Source organism: Oncorhynchus keta, unplaced genomic scaffold (assembly GCF_023373465.1).
Source record: "Oncorhynchus keta strain PuntledgeMale-10-30-2019 unplaced genomic scaffold, Oket_V2 Un_contig_4359_pilon_pilon, whole genome shotgun sequence".
Taxonomy (NCBI): Eukaryota; Metazoa; Chordata; class Actinopteri; order Salmoniformes; family Salmonidae; genus Oncorhynchus; species Oncorhynchus keta.
Window position 1 is genome coordinate 99,335 of NW_026287729.1, and position 21,437 is coordinate 120,771.

At 48.3% G+C, this 21,437-nt stretch overlaps 1 protein-coding gene and 1 long non-coding RNA gene across 10 annotated transcripts; one reads left to right on the forward strand and one right to left on the reverse strand.

Annotated features, from left to right (window-relative positions):
* Positions 1–604: 604 nt before the first annotated feature.
* carhsp1 (calcium regulated heat stable protein 1) lies at positions 605–17,950 on the reverse strand. The gene is given in 5 exon segments (XM_052509322.1): positions 605–937; positions 2,100–2,103; positions 2,172–2,259; positions 2,261–3,379; positions 17,696–17,950. Coding segments are annotated over 4 exon segments (621 nt in total). The 5' UTR covers positions 2,560–3,379; positions 17,696–17,950; the 3' UTR covers positions 605–707.
* Positions 17,951–19,810: 1,860 nt separating this feature from the next.
* On the forward strand, positions 19,811–21,431 carry LOC127924607 (uncharacterized). Of its 9 annotated transcripts, none has more exons than XR_008118341.1 (4): positions 19,811–20,252; positions 20,346–20,560; positions 20,645–20,816; positions 20,997–21,431. It is a non-coding gene; the product is annotated as an uncharacterized LOC127924607 (long non-coding RNA). The 9 variants fall into 9 exon arrangements; XR_008118340.1 differs by having other exon boundaries at positions 19,811–20,209; XR_008118342.1 differs by having other exon boundaries at positions 19,811–20,209; positions 20,645–20,773.
* Positions 21,432–21,437: the final 6 nt, after the last annotated feature.

The window sequence follows — 21,437 nt, forward strand, 5'->3', positions numbered from 1 at the left end:
ACACCTCCCATCTGAAAACACACCTCCCATCTGAAAACACACCTCCCATCTGAAAACACACCTCCCATCTGAAAACACACCTCCCATCTGAAAACACACCTCCCATTTGAAAACACACCTCCCATTTGAAAACACACCTCCCATTCACAACATAACCCTCTGTTTTATTCAACAGTCACACTCCCAAACAGGCCCGAGATTCAATCCGATCAGGCGTTGTCGACGATGCGGCTTTTAAAAAAGGCAGTGTTACCACGTTGGTAGAGGTTAACATTAGCATTAGCATTAACATTAGCAGTGTTACCACGTTGGTAGAGGTTAACATTAGCATTAGCATTAACATTAGCATTAGCAGTGTTACCACGTTGGTAGAGGTTAGCATTAACATTAGCATTAGCAGTGTTACCACGTTGGTAGAGGTTAACATTAACATTAGCATTAGCATTAGCATTAGCATTAACATTAGCATTAACATTAACATTAGCAACGCTGCAGAACGCTTGAAATGTGGCATCGGTCCACAGGCACTATGGAATTAAATCCAATTGAACAGCGGATCTCAGTGATATTAGTTCAAACCATGAATAAAAACCAGACAACCATGTCTTGTTGAAGCGATGCAGCTTTATTTAATTAACCTTCCCGTCTAATGATACACGTCTTCTCTATTCAAATACCAACCTTTCCATTTCCTCCCACAACAAGCATTAACCCATATGTCCCTTCGGGAAAAGGACCCTTTCCCTGTTGCCATTTCTCCCCTCCAGAAACCTCCGGGACTCAGGAGGAGCTGAGCAACGCCCGCCCCAGGTCTCGTGCTTCGATCCTGGGTTGAGGTGGGTGATGGTGACGTCCACCGCCTGGATCTTCTGGTACTTGGGAGGGATGGAGCACACCTTATAGCTCACCTCATCTCCTTCCATTGGCACGTATTCCCCTCGATACTGTAGAGGAGGAGGGAGAGATGAGAACACACGCTCCTCTTTATAAGTTTGTTCTTTTACATCTGTCTCCTCTACTAGAACCACGTGTACTCAACTCTCCTAGAACCACGTGTACTCAACACTCCTAGAACCACGTGTACACAACTCTCCTAGAACCACGTGTACACAACTCTCCTAGAACCACGTGTACACAACTCTCCTAGAACCACGTGTACACAACTCTCCTAGAACAACGTGTACACAACTCTCCTAGAACAACGTGTACACAACTCTCCTAGAACAACGTGTACTCAACTCTCCTAGAACAACGTGTACTCAACTCTCCTAGAACCACGTGTACTCAACTCTCCTAGAACCACGTGTACTCAACTCTCCTAGAACAACGTGTACACAACTCTCCTAGAACCACGTGTACACAACTCTCCGAGAACCACGTGTACACAACTCTCCGAGAACCACGTGTACACAACTCTACTAGAACCACGTGTACACAACTCTCCTAGAACCACGTGTACACAACTCTACTAGAACAACGTGTACACAACTCTCCTAGAACCACGTGTACACAACTCTACTAGAACCACCTGTACACAACTCTCCTAGAACCACGTGTACACAACTCTCCTAGAACCACGTGTACACAACTCTCCTAGAACCACGTGTACGCAACTCTCCTAGAACAACGTGTACACAACTCTCCTAGAACCACGTGTACACAACTCTACTAGAACCACCTGTACACAACTCTCCTAGAACCACGTGTACACAACTCTACTAGAACCACGTGTACACAACTCTCCTAGAACCACGTGTACGCAACTCTCCTAGAACCACGTGTACACAACTCTACTAGAACCACGTGTACACAACTCTCCTAGAACCACGTGTACACAACTCTCCTAGAACCACGTGTACACAACTCTACTAGAACCACGTGTACACAACTCTCTTGCCAGACCACAAACATACCCTGAGTGTATGACTAAAAGATACCAATCACTCTGTACTTCTGATACGAGGACCACACGAATAGCCTGCTTTTGAAGGAGAGAGAGAGAATCTCTCTCTAAAAGACGGGCACTAGGACCTCAGGGACCAATGACGCCACGGAAAAGGTGGAAAAAGAGTGAACTGCAGACCGTAGCCCCTCGTCACCGTCCTCATCACTGCGTGAGTGGGAGCTGGTAGTATCTTTTAAATGTGTGTCGAGGCTGTGACCCACCAAACTTACTCTGAGATGTGGACAAAGATGTCGCTGCCTCCATCGGCTGGTGTGATGAAGCCGTGTCCTTTAGTCCGAGAGAAACACTTACACACCGCTGAACGACGGCCCCTCCGCTGCCCGATCCGCCCTGCACACACACACCACAGACACACACACAGACACACACACACAGACACACCACACACACAAGCACACACACACAAGCACACAGACACCACACACAGACACCACACACAGACACACAGACACCACACACACACACACACACACACACACACACACACACACACACACACACAGACACACACACACACACACACACCACGACCACAAAATAAAAGGCAGGCAACATTTAAAAAAAAGGAACAATGACAACCTTGTGACACACATCTAATTATTCAGTATGAATATGATTGGATATATTTGGATTCCATTCTTCATTGTAACCATGACGACTCCACAAATAATTGAACACAACCAATATGAGCAGAGTAGTCTTCAATATAGAAATGTTTTGACCAAGTTGGTACTTATTTTGATCCAAAGCCAGAAATGAGCTGGGTCACTCAGCTTTATGATGACAAATATAGATGTTGCTGTAAATAGCCTACTAAATAGGCCGGACCTCGATGAATATTAAAATTGCCTAAATAAACTAGTACATTTCATTAATTAAATAAATTAACTAGCTCAGGTCTTGAAAATATGGGCAAACTGTTCCCCCTCCCCTATCCTCGCTGTGCCTTCTTTCATTCAGCCTCTTCTTCTCCTCAGTAGAGAAGGACTCTGTGTTTCAGAAACTCACTTTCTATAGAGGGGCTATCACTCTCCCACCGTGGTACATAAAGACAGGTAGTTATTTAGAATGATTTATTTCTGTTTTTAGACGGAGAGAAACCAAAAGGCGGCCGTGCCCAGGGTTAACACCCCTACTCTCTTCAAGCCAGCAGTGGTATGCAGGGTGGTATGCTGCTGCCCCTTCTATAGAGGGGCTATCACTCTCCCACTGTAGTACATAAAGACAGGTAGTTATCTACACAATGATTTATTTCTGTTTTTAGAGAGAGAGAGAAACCAAAAGGTTGCCGTACCTATTTTTCTAAAATCGTCAGTCCACATGTCAAGTGTAATTGAGCCATTGTATTTCCCCAAGTTCTCTCTCAACTCCGGGACACCCGCCAGCTAAATGATGTTATTGCCTGATACAGACCTCTCAGCGCCCGAGGAGAGAGACTCTCTGACTCTCTCAACTCTATATGTTGTTATTGCCTGAAGCAGGCCTCTAAGCACCCGAGGAGAGAGACTCTCTGACTCTCTCAACTCTATATGTTGTTATTGCCTGAAGCAGGCCTCTCAGCACCCGAGGAGAGAGACTCTCTGACTCTCTCAACTCTATATGTTGTTATTGCCTGATGCAGGCCTCTCAGCACCCGAGGAGAGAGACTCTCTGACTCTCTCAACTCTATATGTTGTTATTGCCTGATGCAGGCCTCTCAGCACCCGAGGAGAGAGACTCTCTGACTCTCTCAACTCTAAATGTTGTTATTGCCTGATGCAGGCCTCTAAGCACCCGAGCAGAGAGACTCTCTCAACTCTAAACTCTATATGTTGTTGTTGCCTGATGCAGGCCTCTCAGCGCCCGAGGAGAGAGACTCTCTGACTCTCTCAACTCTATATGTTGTTATTGGCTGAAGCAGGCCTCTCAGCACCCGAGGAGAGAGACTCTCTGACTCTCTCAACTCTAAATGTTGTTATTGCCTGATGCAGGCCTCTCAGCACCCGAGGAGAGAGACTCTCTGACTCTCTCAACTCTATATGTTGTTATTGCCTGATGCAGGCCTCTAAGGCCTCGAGAGAGAGACTCTCTGACTCTCTCAACTCTATATGTTGTTGTTGCCTGATGCAGGCCTCTAACACCCGAGGAGAGAGACTCTCTCAACTCTATATGTTGTTATTGCCTGATGCAGACCTCTCAGCACCCGAGGAGAGAGACTCTCTCAACTCTATATGTTGTTGTTGCCTGAAGCAGGCCTCTAAGCACCCGAGGAGAGAGACTCTCTGACTCTCTCAACTCTATATGTTGTTGTTGCCTGATGCAGGCCTCTCAGCACCCGAGGAGAGAGACTCTCTGACTCTCTCAACTCTATATGTTGTTGTTGCCTGAGCAGGCCTCTAAACACCCGAGGAGAGAGACTCTCTGACTCTCTCAACTCTATATGTTGTTATTGCCTGATGCAGGCCTCTCAGCACCCGAGGAGAGAGACTCTCTGACTCTCTCAACTCTATATGTTGTTGTTGCCTGAAGCAGGCCTCTAAACACCCGAGGAGAGAGACTCTCTGACTCTCTCAACTCTATATGTTGTTGTTGCCTGATGCAGGCCTCTAAGCACCCGAGGAGAGAGACTCTCTGACTCTCTCAACTCTATATGTTGTTGTTGCCTGAAGCAGGCCTCTAAGCACCCGAGGAGAGAGACTCTCTGACTCTCTCAACTCTATATGTTGTTGTTGCCTGATGCAGACCTCTCAGCACCCGAGGAGAGAGACTCTCTGACTCTCTCAACTCTATATGTTGTTGTTGCCTGATGCAGACCTCTAAGCACCCGAGGAGAGAGACTCTCTGACTCTCTCAACTCTATATGTTGTTATTGCCTGATGCAGGCCTCTCAGCACCCGAGGGGAGAGAGACTCTCTGACTCTCTCAACTCTATATGTTGTTGTTGCCTGATGCAGGCCTCTAAGCACCCGAGAGAGACTCTCTGACTCTCTCAACTCTATATGTTGTTGTTGCCTGATGCAGGCCTCTCAGCACCCGAGGAGAGAGACTCTCTGACTCTCTCAACTCTATATGTTGTTGTTGCCTGAAGCAGGCCTCTAACACCCGAGGAGAGAGACTCTCTGACTCTCTCAACTCTATATGTTGTTGTTGCCTGATGCAGACCTCTCAGCACCCGAGGAGAGAGACTCTCTGACTCTCTCAACTCTATATGTTGTTGTTGCCTGAAGCAGGCCTCTAAGCACCCCAGGAGAGAGACTCTCGGACTCTCTCAACTCTATATGTTGTTGTTGCCTGATGCAGGCCTCTCAGCACCCGAGGAGAGAGACTCTCTGACTCTCTCAACTCTATATGTTGTTGTTGCCTGAAGCAGGCCTCTAAGCACCCGAGGAGAGAGACTCTCGGACTCTCTCAACTCTATATGTTGTTATTGCCTGATGCAGGCCTCTAAGCACCCGAGGAGAGAGACTCTCTGACTCTCTCAACTCTATATGTTGTTATTGCCTGATGCAGGCCTCTAAGCACCCGAGGAGAGAGACTCTCTGACTCTCTCAACTCTATATGTTGTTATTGCCTGATGCAGACCTCTCAGCACCCGAGGAGAGAGACTCTCTGACTCTCTCAACTCTATATGTTGTTATTGCCTGATGCAGGCCTCTAAGCACCCGAGGAGAGAGACTCTCTGACTCTCTCAACTCTATATGTTGTTGTTGCCTGATGCAGACCTCTCAGCACCCGAGGAGAGAGAGACTCTCTCAACTCTAAATGTTGTTGTTGCCTGATGCAGGCCTCTAAGCACCCGAGCAGAGAGACTCTCTCAACTCTATATGTTGTTGTTGCCTGATGCAGGCCTCTAAGCACCCGAGCAGAGAGACTCTCTCAACTCTAAATGTTGTTGTTGCCTGATGCAGGCCTCTAAGCACCCGAGCAGAGAGACTCTCTCAACTCTATATGTTGTTGTTGCCTGATGCAGACCTCTAAGCACCCCAGGAGAGAGACTCTCGGACTCTCTCAACTCTATATGTTGTTGTTGCCTGATGCAGGCCTCTAAGCACCCGAGGAGAGAGACTCTCTGACTCTCTCAACTCTATATGTTGTTGTTGCCTGATGCAGACCTCTCAGCACCCGAGGAGAGAGACTCTCTGACTCTCTCAACTCTATATGTTGTTGTTGCCTGATGCAGGCCTCTCAGCACCCGAGGAGAGAGACTCTCTGACTCTCTCAACTCTATATGTTGTTATTGCCTGATGCAGGCCTCTTGCACCCGAGGAGAGAGACTCTCTGACTCTCTCAACTCTATATGTTGTTATTGCCTGATGCAGGCCTCTCAGCACCCGAGGAGAGAGACTCTCTGACTCTCTCAACTCTATATGTTGTTATTGCCTGATGCAGGCCTCTAAGCACCCGAGGAGAGAGACTCTCTGACTCTCTCAACTCTATATGTTGTTGTTGCCTGATGCAGGCCTCTCAGCACCCGAGGAGAGAGACTCTCGGACTCTCTCAACTCTATATGTTGTTATTGCCTGATGCAGACCTCTAAGCACCCGAGGAGAGAGACTCTCTGACTCTCTCAACTCTATATGTTGTTGTTGCCTGATGCAGGCCTCTAAGCACCCGAGGAGAGAGACTCTCTGACTCTCTCAACTCTATATATGTTGTTGTTGCCTGATGCAGGACTCTAAGCACCCGAGGAGAGAGACTCTCTGACTCTCTAAACTCTATATGTTGTTGTTGCCTGATGCAGGCCTCTCAGCACCCGAGGAGAGAGACTCTCTGACTCTCTCAACTCTATATGTTGTTGTTGCCTGATGCAGGCCTCTCAGCACCCGAGGAGAGAGACTCTCTCAACTCTATATGTTGTTATTGCCTGATGCAGACCTCTAAGCACCCGAGGAGAGAGACTCTCGGACTCTCTCAACTCTATATGTTGTTATTGCCTGATGCAGACCTCTAAGCACCCGAGGAGAGAGACTTTCTGACTCTCTCAACTCTATATGTTGTTATTGCCTGATGCAGGCCTCTCAGCACCCGAGGAGAGAGACTCTGACTCTCTCAACTCTATATGTTGTTATTGCCTGATGCAGACCTCTAAGCACCCGAGGAGAGACTCTCTGACTCTCTCAACTCTATATGTTGTTATTGCCTGATGCAGACCTCTAAGCACCCCAGGAGAGAGACTCTCTGACTCTCTCAACTCTATATGTTGTTATTGCCTGATGCAGACCTCTCAGCACCCGAGGAGAGAGACTCTCTGACTCTCTCAACTCTATATGTTGTTATTGCCTGATGCAGACCTCTAAGCACCCCAGGAGAGGAGAGAGCAGACCTCTCAGCACTCCGAGGAGAGAGACTCTGACTCTCTCAACTCTATATGTTGTTATTGCCTGATGCAGGCCTCTCGAGGGAGAGAACTCTCAACTCTATATGTTGTTATTGCCTGATGCAGGCCTCTCAGCACCCGAGGAGAGAGACTCTCTGACTCTCTCAACTCTATATGTTGTTGTTGCCTGATGCAGGCCTCTAAGCACCCCGAGGAGAGACTCTCTGACTCTCTCAACTCTATATGTTGTTGTTGCCTGATGCAGGCCTCTAAGCACCCGAGAGAGAGACTCTCTGACTCTCAACTCTATATGTTGTTATTGCCTGATGCAGGCCTCTCAGCACCCGAGGAGAGAGACTCTCTCAACTCTCAACTCTATATGTTGTTGTTGCCTGATGCAGGCCTCTCAGCACCCGAGAGAGAGACTCTCTGACTCTCTCAACTCTATATGTTGTTATTGCCTGATGCAGGCCTCTCAGCACCCGAGGAGAGAGACTCTCTGACTCTCTCAACTCTAAATGTTGTTATTGCCTGATGCAGGCCTCTCAGCACCCGAGCAGAGAGACTCTCTGACTCTCTCAACTCTATATGTTGTTATTGCCTGATGCAGGCCTCTCAGCACCCGAGGAGAGAGACTCTCTGACTCTCTCAACTCTATATGTTGTTGTTGCCTGATGCAGGCCTCTCAGCACCCGAGGAGATGCAGGCCTCTCGAGGAGAGAGACTCTCTCAACTCTATATGTTGTTATTGCCTGATGCAGGCCTCTCAGCACCCGAGGAGAGAGACTCTCTGACTCTCTCAACTCTATATGTTGTTATTGCCTGATGCAGGCCTCTCAGCACCCGAGGAGAGAGACTCTCTGACTCTCTCAACTCTATATGTTGTTATTGCCTGATGCAGGCCTCTCAGCACCCGAGGAGAGAGACTCTCTGACTCTCTCAACTCTATATGTTGTTGTTGCCTGATGCAGGCCTCTAAGCACCCGAGGAGAGAGACTCTCTGACTCTCTCAACTCTATATGTTGTTGTTGCCTGATGCAGGCCTCTCAGCACCCGAGGAGAGAGACTCTCTGACTCTCTCAACTCTATATGTTGTTGTTGCCTGATGCAGGCCTCTAAACACCCGAGGAGAGACTCTCTGACTCTCTCAACTCTATATGTTGTTGTTGCCTGATGCAGGCCTCTCAGCACCCGAGGAGAGAGACTCTCTGACTCTCTCAACTCTATATGTTGTTGTTGCCTGAAGCAGGCCTCTAAGCACCCGAGGAGAGAGACTCTCTGACTCTCTCAACTCTATATGTTGTTGTTGCCTGATGCAGGCCTCTCAGCACCCGAGGAGAGAGACTCTCTGACTCTCTCAACTCTATATGTTGTTGTTGCCTGATGCAGGCCTCTAAGCACCCGAGGAGAGAGACTCTCTCAACTCTATATGTTGTTATTGCCTGATGCAGGCCTCTCAGCACCCGAGGAGAGAGACTCTCTGACTCTCTCAACTCTATATGTTGTTGTTGCCTGATGCAGGCCTCTAAGCACCCGAGGAGAGAGACTCTCTGACTCTCTCAACTCTATATGTTGTTGTTGCCTGATGCAGGCCTCTCAGCACCCGAGGAGAGAGACTCTCTGACTCTCTCAACTCTATATGTTGTTGTTGCCTGCATGCGAGGAGAGAGACTCTCTGACTCTCTCAACTCTATATGTTGTTATTGCCTGATGCAGGCCTCTCAGCACCCCGAGGAGAGAGACTCTCTGACTCTCTCAACTCTATATGTTGTTGTTGCCTGAAGCAGGCCTCTAAGCACCCGAGGAGAGAGACTCTCTGACTCTCTCAACTCTATATGTTGTTATTGCCTGATGCAGGCCTCTCAGCACCCGAGGAGAGAGACTCTCTGACTCTCTCAACTCTATATGTTGTTATTGCCTGATGCAGGCCTCTCAGCACCCGAGGAGAGAGACTCTCTGACTCTCTCAACTCTATATGTTGTTGTTGCCTGATGCAGGCCTCTCAGCACCCGAGGAGAGAGACTCTCTGACTCTCTCAACTCTATATGTTGTTGTTGCCTGATGCAGACCTCTCAGCACCCGAGGAGAGAGACTCTCTGACTCTCTCAACTCTATATGTTGTTGTTGCCTGATGCAGGCCTCTCAGCACCCGAGGAGAGAGACTCTCTGACTCTCTCAACTCTATATGTTGTTGTTGCCTGATGCAGGCCTCTAAGCACCCGAGGAGAGAGACTCTCTGACTCTCTCAACTCTATATGTTGTTGTTGCCTGATGCAGACTCTCTCAACTCTCTGCAGCACCCGAGGAGAGAGACTCTCTGACTCTCAACTCAACTCTATATCAGCACCCGAGGAGAGAGTTATGTTGTTGCTGCCTGATGCAGGCCTCTCAGCACCGAGGAGAGAGACTCTCTGACTCTCTCAACTCTATATGTTGTTATTGCCTGATGCAGGCCTCTAAGCACCCGAGGAGAGAGACTCTCTGACTCTCTCAACTCTATATGTTGTTGTTGCCTGATGCAGGCCTCTCAGCACCCGAGAGAGAGACTCTCTGACTCTCTCAACTCTATATGTTGTTATTGCCTGATGCAGGCCTCTAAGCACCCGAGGAGAGAGACTCTCTGACTCTCTCAACTCTATATGTTGTTATTGCCTGATGCAGGCCTCTAAGCACCCGAGAGAGAGACTCTCTCAACTCTATATGTTGGATGCAGACCTCTCAGACGAGGAGAGACTCTCTGACTCTCTCAACTCTATATGTTGTTATTGCCTGATGCAGGCCTCTCAGCACCCGAGGAGAGAGACTCTCTGACTCTCTCAACTCTATATGTTGTTGTTGCCTGATGCAGGCCTCTAAGCACTCCGAGGAGAGAGACTCTCTGACTCTCTCAACTCTGCCTCAACTCTATACTCGAGGAGAGTTGTTGTTGTTGTTGCCTGATGCAGGCCTCTCAGCACCCGAGGAGAGAGACTTCTGACTCTCTCAACTCTATATGTTGTTATTGCCTGATGCAGGCCTCTCAGCACCCGAGGAGAGAGACTCTCTGACTCTCTCAACTCTATATGTTGTTATTGCCTGATGCAGGCCTCTAAGCACCCGAGAGAGAGACTCTCTGACTCTCTCAACTCTATATGTTGTTATTGCCTGATGCAGGCCTCTAAGCACCGAGGAGAGAGACTCTCTGACTCTCTCAACTCTATATGTTGTTGTTGCCTGATGCAGCCCTCTAAGCACCCGAGAGAGAGACTCTCTGACTCTCTCAACTCTATATGTTGTTGTTGCCTGATGCAGGCCTCTCAGCACCCGAGGAGAGAGACTCTCTGACTCTCTCAACTCTATATGTTGTTGTTGCCTGATGCAGGCCTCTCAGCACCCGAGGAGAGAGACTCTCTGACTCTCTCAACTCTATATGTTGTTATTGCCTGATGCAGGACTCTAAGCATTCCGAGGAGAGAGACTCTCTGACTCTCTCAACTCTATATGTTGTTATTGCCTGATGCAGACCTCTCAGCACCCGAGGAGGAGAGAGACTCTCTGACTCTCTCAACTCTATATGTTGTTATTGCCTGATGCAGGCCTCTAAGCACTCCGAGGAGAGACTCTCTGACTCTCTCAACTCTATATGTTGTTGTTGCCTGATGCAGACCTCTAAGCACCCGAGGAGAGAGACTCTCTGACTCTCTCAACTCTATATGTTGTTGTTGCCTGATGCAGACCTCTAAGCACCCGAGGAGAGAGACTCTCTGACTCTCTCAACTCTATATGTTGTTATTGCCTGATGCAGACCTCTAAGCACCCGAGGAGAGAGACTCTCTGACTCTCTCAACTCTATATGTTGTTATTGCCTGATGCAGGCCTCTAAGCACCCGAGGAGAGAGACTCTCTGACTCTCTCAACTCTATATGTTGTTATTGCCTGATGCAGGCCTCTAAGCACTCCGAGGAGAGAGACTCTCTGACTCTCTCAACTCTATATGTTGTTGTTGCCTGATGCAGGCCTCTCAGCACCCGAGGAGAGAGACTCTCTGACTCTCTCAACTCTATATGTTGTTGTTGCCTGATGCAGGCCTCTCAGCACCCGAGGAGAGAGACTCTCTGACTCTCTCAACTCTATATGTTGTTATTGCCTGATGCAGACCTCTCAGCACCCCAGGGAGAGACTCTCTGACTCTCTCAACTCTATATGTTGTTATTGCCTGATGCAGACCTCTAAGCACCCGAGGAGAGAGACTCTCTGACTCTCTCAACTCTATATGTTGTTATTGCCTGATGCAGGCCTCTAAGCACCCGAGGAGAGAGACTCTCTGACTCTCTCAACTCTATATGTTGTTGTTGCCTGATGCAGGCCTCTAAGCACCCGAGGAGAGAGACTCTCTGACTCTCTCAACTCTATATGTTGTTGTTGCCTGATGCAGACCTCTCAGCACCCGAGGAGAGAGACTCTCTGACTCTCTCAACTCTATATGTTGTTGTTGCCTGATGCAGGCCTCTAAGCACCCGAGGAGAGAGACTCTCTGACTCTCTCAACTCTATATGTTGTTGTTGCCTGATGCAGGCCTCTCAGCACCCGAGGAGAGAGACTCTCTGACTCTCTCAACTCTATATGTTGTTGTTGCCTGATGCAGACCTCTAAGCACCCGAGGAGAGAGACTCTCTGACTCTCTCAACTCTATATGTTGTTATTGCCTGATGCAGACCTCTCAGCACCCGAGGAGAGAGACTCTCTGACTCTCTCAACTCTATATGTTGTTATTGCCTGATGCAGACCTCTAAGCACCCGAGGAGAGAGACTCTCTGACTCTCTCAACTCTATATGTTGTTGTTGCCTGATGCAGGCCTCTAAGCACCCGAGGAGAGAGACTCTCTGACTCTCTCAACTCTATATGTTGTTGTTGCCTGATGCAGGCCTCTAAGCACCCGAGGAGAGAGACTCTCTGACTCTCTCAACTCTATATGTTGTTATTGCCTGATGCAGACCTCTCAGCACCCGAGGAGAGAGACTCTCTGACTCTCTCAACTCTATATGTTGTTGTTGCCTGATGCAGGCCTCTAAGCACCCGAGGAGAGAGAGACTCTCTCAACTCTAAATGTTGTTGTTGCCTGATGCAGGCCTCTCAGCACCCGAGGAGAGAGACTCTCTCAACTCTATATGTTGTTGTTGCCTGATGCAGGCCTCTCAGCACCCGAGGAGAGAGACTCTCTGACTCTCTCAACTCTATATGTTGTTATTGCCTGATGCAGACCTCTAAGCACCCCAGGAGAGAGACTGACTCTCTCAACTCTAAATGTTGTTGTTGCCTGATGCAGGCCTCTCAGCACCCGAGGGAGAGAGACTCTCTCAACTCTAAATGTTGTTGTTGCCTGATGCAGGCCTCTCAGCACCCGAGGAGAGAGACTCTCTGACTCTCTCAACTCTATATGTTGTTATTGCCTGATGCAGACCTCTCAGCACCCGAGGAGAGAGACTCTCTGACTCTCTCAACTCTATATGTTGTTGTTGCCTGATGCAGGCCTCTCAGCACCCGAGGAGAGAGACTCTCTGACTCTCTCAACTCTATATGTTGTTATTGCCTGATGCAGGCCTCTCAGCACCCGAGAGAGAGACTCTCTGACTCTCTCAACTCTATATGTTGTTATTGCCTGATGCAGGCCTCTCAGCACCCGAGGAGAGAGACTCTCTGACTCTCTCAACTCTATATGTTGTTATTGCCTGATGCAGGCCTCTCAGCACCCGAGGAGAGAGACTCTCTGACTCTCTCAACTCTATATGTTGTTATTGCCTGATGCAGGCCTCTCAGCACCCGAGAGAGAGACTCTCTCAACTCAACTCTATATGTTGTTATTGCCTGATGCAGACCTCTCAGCACCCGAGGAGAGAGACTCTCTGACTCTCTCAACTCTATATGTTGTTGTTGCCTGAAGCAGGCCTCTAAGCACCCGAGGAGAGAGACTCTCTGACTCTCTCAACTCTATATGTTGTTGTTGCCTGATGCAGGCCTCTCAGCACCCGAGGAGAGAGACTCTCTGACTCTAAACTCTATATGTTGTTGTTGCCTGATGCAGGCCTCTCAGCGCCCGAGGAGAGAGACTCTCTCAACTCTATATGTTGTTGTTGCCTGATGCAGGCCTCTAAGCACCCGAGGAGAGAGACTCTCTGACTCTCTCAACTCTATATGTTGTTATTGCCTGATGCAGACCTCTCAGCACCCGAGGAGAGAGACTCTCTGACTCTCTCAACTCTATATGTTGTTATTGCCTGATGCAGGCCTCTAAGCACCCGAGGAGAGAGACTCTCTGACTCTCTCAACTCTATATGTTGTTATTGCCTGATGCAGGCCTCTCAGCACCCGAGGAGAGAGACTCTCGGACTCTCTCAACTCTATATGTTGTTATTGCCTGATGCAGGCCTCTCAGCACCCGAGGAGAGAGACTCTCTGACTCTCTCAACTCTATATGTTGTTATTGCCTGATGCAGGCCTCTAAGGCACTCGAGGAGAGAGACTCTCTGACTCTCTCAACTCTATATGTTGTTGTTGCCTGATGCAGGCCTCTAAGCACCCGAGAGAGAGACTCTCTGACTCTCTCAACTCTATATGTTGTTGTTGCCTGATGCAGGCCTCTAAGCACCCGAGGAGAGAGACTCTCTGACTCTCTCAACTCTATATGTTGTTGTTGCCTGATGCAGGCCTCTCAGCACCCGAGGAGAGAGACTCTCTGACTCTCTCAACTCTATATGTTGTTATTGCCTGATGCAGACCTCTCAGCACCCGAGGAGAGAGACTCTCTGACTCTCTCAACTCTATATGTTGTTATTGCCTGATGCAGGCCTCTAAGCACCCGAGGAGAGAGACTCTCTGACTCTCTCAACTCTATATGTTGTTATTGCCTGATGCAGGCCTCTAAGCACCCGAGGAGAGAGACTCTCTGACTCTCTCAACTCTATATGTTGTTATTGCCTGATGCAGGCCTCTCAGCACCCGAGGAGAGAGACTCTCTGACTCTCTCAACTCTATATGTTGTTGTTGCCTGATGCAGGCCTCTAAGCACCCGAGGAGAGAGACTCTCTGACTCTCTCAACTCTATATGTTGTTGTTGCCTGAAGCAGACCTCTAAGCACCCGAGGAGAGAGACTCTCTGACTCTCTCAACTCTATATGTTGTTGTTGCCTGATGCAGGCCTCTAAGCACCCGAGGAGAGAGACTCTCTGACTCTCTCAACTCTATATGTTGTTATTGCCTGATGCAGGCCTCTAAGCACCCGAGGAGAGAGACTCTCTGACTCTCTCAACTCTATATGTTGTTATTGCCTGATGCAGGCCTCTAAGCACCCGAGGAGAGAGACTCTCTGACTCTCTCAACTCTATATGTTGTTGTTGCCTGAAGCAGACCTCTAAGCACCCGAGGAGAGAGACTCTCTGACTCTCTCAACTCTATATGTTGTTGTTGCCTGATGCAGGCCTCTAAGCACCCGAGGAGAGAGACTCTCTGACTCTCTCAACTCTATATGTTGTTGTTGCCTGATGCAGGCCTCTAAGCACCCGAGGAGAGAGACTCTCTGACTCTCTCAACTCTATATGTTGTTGTTGCCTGATGCAGGCCTCTCAGCACCCGAGGAGAGAGACTCTCTGACTCTCTCAACTCTATATGTTGTTGTTGCCTGATGCAGGCCTCTAAGCACCCGAGGAGAGAGACTCTCTGACTCTCTCAACTCTATATGTTGTTGTTGCCTGATGCAGGCCTCTAAGCACCCGAGCAGAGACTCTCTCAACTCTAAATGTTGTTGTTGCCTGATGCAGGCCTCTCAGCACCCGAGCAGAGAGACTCTCTCAACTCTATATGTTGTTGTTGCCTGAAGCAGACCTCTAAGCACCCGAGGAGAGAGACTCTCTGACTCTCTCAACTCTATATGTTGTTGTTGCCTGAAGCAGACCTCTAAGCACCCGAGGAGAGAGACTCTCTGACTCTCTCAACTCTATATGTTGTTGTTGCCTGAAGCAGACCTCTAAGCACCCGAGGAGAGAGACTCTCTGACTCTCTCAACTCTATATGTTGTTGTTGCCTGAAGCAGGCCTCTAAGCACCCGAGGAGAGAGACTCTGACTCTCTCAACTCTATATGTTGTTATTGCCTGATGCAGGCCTCTAAGCACCCGAGGAGAGAGACTCTCTGACTCTCTCAACTCTATATGTTGTTGTTGCCTGAAGCAGGCCTCTCAGCACCCGAGGAGAGAGACTCTCTGACTCTCTCAACTCTATATGTTGTTATTGCCTGATGCAGGCCTCTAAGCACCCGAGGAGAGAGACTCTCGGACTCTCTCAACTCTATATGTTGTTATTGCCTGATGCAGGCCTCTCAGCACCCGAGGAGAGAGACTCTCTGACTCTCTCAACTCTATATGTTGTTATTGCCTGATGCAGGCCTCTCAGCACCCGAGGAGAGAGACTCTCTGACTCTCTCAACTCTATATGTTGTTATTGCCTGATGCAGACCTCTCAGCACCCGAGGAGAGAGACTCTCTGACTCTCTCAACTCTATATGTTGTTATTGCCTGATGCAGGCCTCTCAGCACCCGAGGAGAGAGACTCTGACTCTCTCAACTCTATATGTTGTTATTGCCTGATGCAGGCCTCTAAGCACCCGAGGAGAGAGACTCTCTGACTCTCTCAACTCTATATGTTGTTATTGCCTGATGCAGACCTCTCAGCACCCGAGGAGAGAGACTCTCTGACTCTCTCAACTCTATATGTTGTTATTGCCTGATGCAGGCCTCTCAGCACCCGAGGAGAGAGACTCTCTGACTCTCTCAACTCTATATGTTGTTGTTGCCTGATGCAGGCCTCTCAGCACCCGAGGAGAGAGACTCTCTGACTCTCTCAACTCTATATGTTGTTATTGCCTGATGCAGGCCTCTCAGCACCCGAGGAGAGAGACTCTCTGACTCTCTCAACTCTATATGTTGTTATTGCCTGATGCAGGCCTCTCAGCACCCGAGGAGAGAGACTCTCTGACTCTCTCAACTCTATATGTTGTTATTGCCTGATGCAGGCCTCTCAGCACCTAAATGTTGAGGAGAGAGACTCTCTGACTCTCTCAACTCTATATGTTGTTGTTGCCTGATGCAGACCTCTCAGCACCCGAGGAGAGAGACTCTCTCTCTCAACTCTGCCTGATGCAGGCCTCTCAGCACCCGAGGAGAGAGACTCTCTGACTCTCTCAACTCTATATGTTGTTGTTGCCTGATGCAGGCCTCTCAGCACCCGAGGAGAGAGACTCTCTGACTCTCTCAACTCTATATGTTGTTGTTGCCTGAAGCAGGCCTCTAAGCACCCGAGGAGAGAGACTCTCTGACTCTCTCAACTCTATATGTTGTTGTTGCCTGATGCAGGCCTCTCAGCACCCGAGGAGAGAGACTCTCTGACTCTCTCAACTCTATATGTTGTTGTTGCCTGATGCAGGCCTCTCAGCACCCGAGGAGAGAGACTCTCTGACTCTCTCAACTCTATATGTTGTTGTTGCCTGATGCAGGCCTCTCAGCACCCGAGGAGAGAGACTCTCTGACTCTCTCAACTCTATATGTTGTTATTGCCTGATGCAGGCCTCTCAGCACCCGAGAGAGAGACTCTCTGACTCTCTCAACTCTATATGTTGTTGTTGCCTGATGCAGGCCTCTATAGCACCCGAGGAGAGAGACTCTCTGACTCTCTCAACTCTATATGTTGTTGTTGCCTGATGCAGGCCTCTCAGCACCGAGGAGAGAGACTCTCTGACTCTCTCAACTCTATATGTTGTTGTTGCCTGATGCAGGCCTCTCAGCACCCGAGGAGAGAGACTCTCTGACTCTCTCAACTCTATATGTTGTTATTGCCTGATGCAGGCCTCTCAGCACCCGAGGAGAGAGACTCTCTGACTCTCTCAACTCTATATGTTGTTATTGCCTGATGCAGGCCTCTAAGCACCCGAGGAGAGAGACTCTCTGACTCTCTCAACTCTATATGTTGTTATTGCCTGATGCAGGCCTCTCAGCACCCGAGGAGAGAGACTCTCTGACTCTCTCAACTCTATATGTTGTTATTGCCTGATGCAGGCCTCTCAGCACCCGAGGAGAGAGACTCTCTGACTCTCTCAACTCTATATGTTGTTATTGCCTGATGCAGGCCTCTCAGCACCCGAGGAGAGAGACTCTCTGACTCTCTCAACTCTATATGTTGTTATTGCCTGATGCAGGCCTCTCAGCACCCGAGGAGAGAGACTCTCTGACTCTCTCAACTCTATATGTTGTTGTTGCCTGATGCAGACCTCTCAGCACCCGAGGAGAGAGACTCTCTGACTCTCTCAACTCTATATGTTGTTATTGCCTGATGCAGGCCTCTCAGCACCCGAGGAGAGAGACTCTCTGACTCTCTCAACTCTATATGTTGTTATTGCCTGATGCAGACCTCTCAGCACCCGAGGAGAGAGACTCTCTGACTCTCTCAACTCTATATGTTGTTATTGCCTGATGCAGGCCTCTAAGCACCCGAGGAGAGAGACTCTCTGACTCTCTCAACTCTATATGTTGTTGTTGCCTGATGCAGACCTCTCAGCACCCGAGGAGAGAGACTCTCTGACTCTCTCAACTCTATATGTTGTTATTGCCTGATGCAGACCTCTCAGCACCCGAGGAGAGAGACTCTCTCAACTCTATATGTTGTTATTGCCTGATGCAGACCTCTCAGCACCCGAGGAGAGAGACTCTCTCAACTCTATATGTTGTTGTTGCCTGAAGCAGGCCTCTCAGCACCCGAGGAGAGAGACTCTCTGACTCTCTCAACTCTATATGTTGTTGTTGCCTGATGCAGGCCTCTCAGCACCCGAGGAGAGAGACTCTCTGACTCTCTCAACTCTATATGTTGTTATTGCCTGATGCAGGCCTCTCAGCACCCGAGGAGAGAGACTCTCTGACTCTCTCAACTCTATATGTTGTTGTTGCCTGATGCAGGCCTCTAAGCACCCGAGGAGAGAGACTCTCTGACTCTCTCAACTCTATATGTTGTTGTTGCCTGATGCAGGCCTCTCAGCACCCGAGGAGAGAGACTCTCTGACTCTCTCAACTCTATATGTTGTTGTTGCCTGATGCAGGCCTCTAAGCACCCGAGGAGAGAGACTCTCTGACTCTCTCAACTCTATATGTTGTTATTGCCTGATGCAGGCCTCTAAGCACCCGAGGAGAGAGACTCTCTCAACTCTATATGTTGTTGTTGCCTGATGCAGGCCTCTAAGCACCCGAGGAGAGAGACTCTCGGACTGAAACATTCCCACCTCCATTCATTTACAGAAGGATAGTGTAAATAGCTGTGCTTGTTGTGAACAATCCCCCAATTTGTGCCACAGTTTAGATTAACGACATATCAGCGTTCTAACTCCCCCTTGTGGTAGTGTGGTGCAATGACAGAAGTTGAGGCATAAGATCACAACTTTTAAATGAGGTCCCACTTTAGTGTTATGATACATTATATAGTGTTATGATACATTATATAGTGTTATGATACATTATATAGTGTTATGATACATTATATAGTGTTATGATACATTATATAGTGTTATGATACATTATATAGTGTTATGATACATTATATAGTGTTATGATACATTATATAGTGTTATGATACACAGTGTTATGATGGGGGGCACAGTGTTATGACACAGTGTTATGATGGGGGGCACAGTGTTATGATGGGGGCACAGTGTTATGACGGGGGCACAGTGTTATGATGGGGGTAACAGTGTTATGACGGGGGGGCACAGTGTTATGATGGGGGCACAGTGTTATGACGGTGGGCACAGTGTTATGATGGGGGTAACAGTGTTATGAGGGGGGAACAGTGTTATGATGGGGGCACAGTGTTATGATGGGGTAACAGTGTTATGAGGGGGCACAGTGTTATGATGGGGGGCACATTGTTATGATGGGGGCACATTGTTATGATGGGGGCACATTGTGGGGGCACATGATGGGGGCACATTGTTATGATGGGGGCACAGTGTTATGATGGGGGCACAGTGTTATGATGGGGGGCACAGTGTTATGATGGGGGGTAATGTTGGCAAACAGTCAACACATGGCCACTTCCACACTCCGCCCCCAGGGGGCAGCACCAACAGGGTCTAGGTGCTGAGCTAAGCCTTGATAAGCACATCAGGTGTTACCAATTAAGGTGATGGTCAGTCAGTGTCCCAGTTGGAAAAACCGTGAGGCTCGAGGATTTCATTGGTGTCCTTGAGGCCTTTGGTTTGGTTTAGAGTCTTTAGTTTGGGCCTTTGGTTTAGAGTCTTTAGTTTGGGTCTTTGGTTTGGTTTAGAGTCTTTAGTTTGGGTCTTTGGTTTGGTTTAGAGTCTTTAGTTTGGGTTTTTGGTTTGATTTAGTCTTTAGTTTGGGTCTTTGGTTTAGAGTCTTTAGTTTGGGTCTTTGGTTTGATTTAGTCTTTAGTTTGGGGCTTTGGTTTAGAGTCTTTAGTTTGTTAAATGTCTTTAGTTTGGGCCTTTGGTTTGGTTTAGAGTCTTTAGTTTGGGTCTTTGGTTTGGTTTAGAGTCTTTAGTTTGGGTCTTTGATTTAGAGTCTTAAGTTTGGGACTTTGGTTTGTTAAATGTCTTTAGTTTGGGCCTTTGGTTTGGTTTAGAGTCTTTAGTTTGGGCCTTTGGATTGGTTTAGAGTCTTTAGTTTGGGTCTTTGGTTTGGTTTAGAGTCTTTAGTTTGGGTCTTTGGTTTGGTTTAGTCTTTAGTTTGGGTATAATGAGTCAGATTACAGAACATGTAGCTAGGACTCCTAGACATAATGACTCAGGTTACAGACCATGTAGCTAGGACCCCTAGACATAATGAGTCAGGTTACAGACCATGTAGCTAGGACCCCTAGACATAATGAGTCAGGTTACAGACCATGTAGCTAGGACCCCTAGACATAATGAGTCAGGTTACAGACCATGTAGCTAGGACCCCTAGACATAATGAGTCAGGTTACAGACCATAGGTAGCTAGGACATGTAGCCCTAGACATAATGAGTCAGGTTACAGACCATGTAGCTAGGACCCTAGACATAATGAGTCAGGTTACAGACCATGTAGCTAGGACCCCTAGACATAATGAGTCAGGTTACAGACCATGTAGCTAGGACCCCTAGACATAATGAGTCAGGTTACAGACCATGTAGCTAGGACCCCTAGACATAATGAGTCAGGTTACAGACCATGTAGCTAGGACCCCTAGACATAATGAGTCAGGTTACAGACCATGTAGCTAGGACCCCTAGACATAATGAGTCAGGTTACAGACCATGTAGCTAGGACCCTAGACATAATGAGTCAGGTTACAGACCATGTAGCTAGGACCCTAGACATAATGAGTCAGGTTACAGACCATGTAGCTAGGACCCCTAGACATAATGAGTCAGGTTACAGACCATGTAGCTAGGACCCCTAGACATAATGAGTCAGGTTACAGACCATGTAGCTAGGACCCCTAGACATAATGAGTCAGGTTACAGACCATGTAGCTAGGACCCCTAGACATAATGAGTCAGGTTACAGACCAATGAGTCAGGTTACAGCTAGGACCCCTAGACATAATGAGTCAGGTTACAGACATGTAGCTAGGACCCTAGACATAATGAGTCAGGTTACAGACCATGTAGCTAGGACCCCTAGACATAATGAGTCAGGTTACAGACCATGTAGCTAGGACCCTAGACATAATGAGTCAGGTTACAGACCATGTAGCTAGGACCCCTAGACATAATGAGTCAGGTTACAGACCATGTAGCTAGGACCCCTAGACATAATGAGTCAGGTTACAGACCATGTAGCTAGGACCCCTAGACATAATGAGTCAGGTTACATGTAGCTAGGACCCCTAGACATAATGAGTCAGGTTACATGTAGCTAGGACCCCTAGACATAATGAGTCAGGTTACAGACCATGTAGCTAGGACCCCTAGACATAATGAGTCAGGTTACAGACCATGTAGCTAGGACCCCTAGACATAATGAGTCAGGTTACATGTAGCTAGGACCCCTAGACATAATGAGTCAGGTTACAGACCATGTAGCTAGGACCCCTAGACATAATGAGTCAGGTTACAGACCATGTAGCTAGGACCACTAGACATAATGAGTCAGGTTACAGACCATGTAGCTAGGACCCC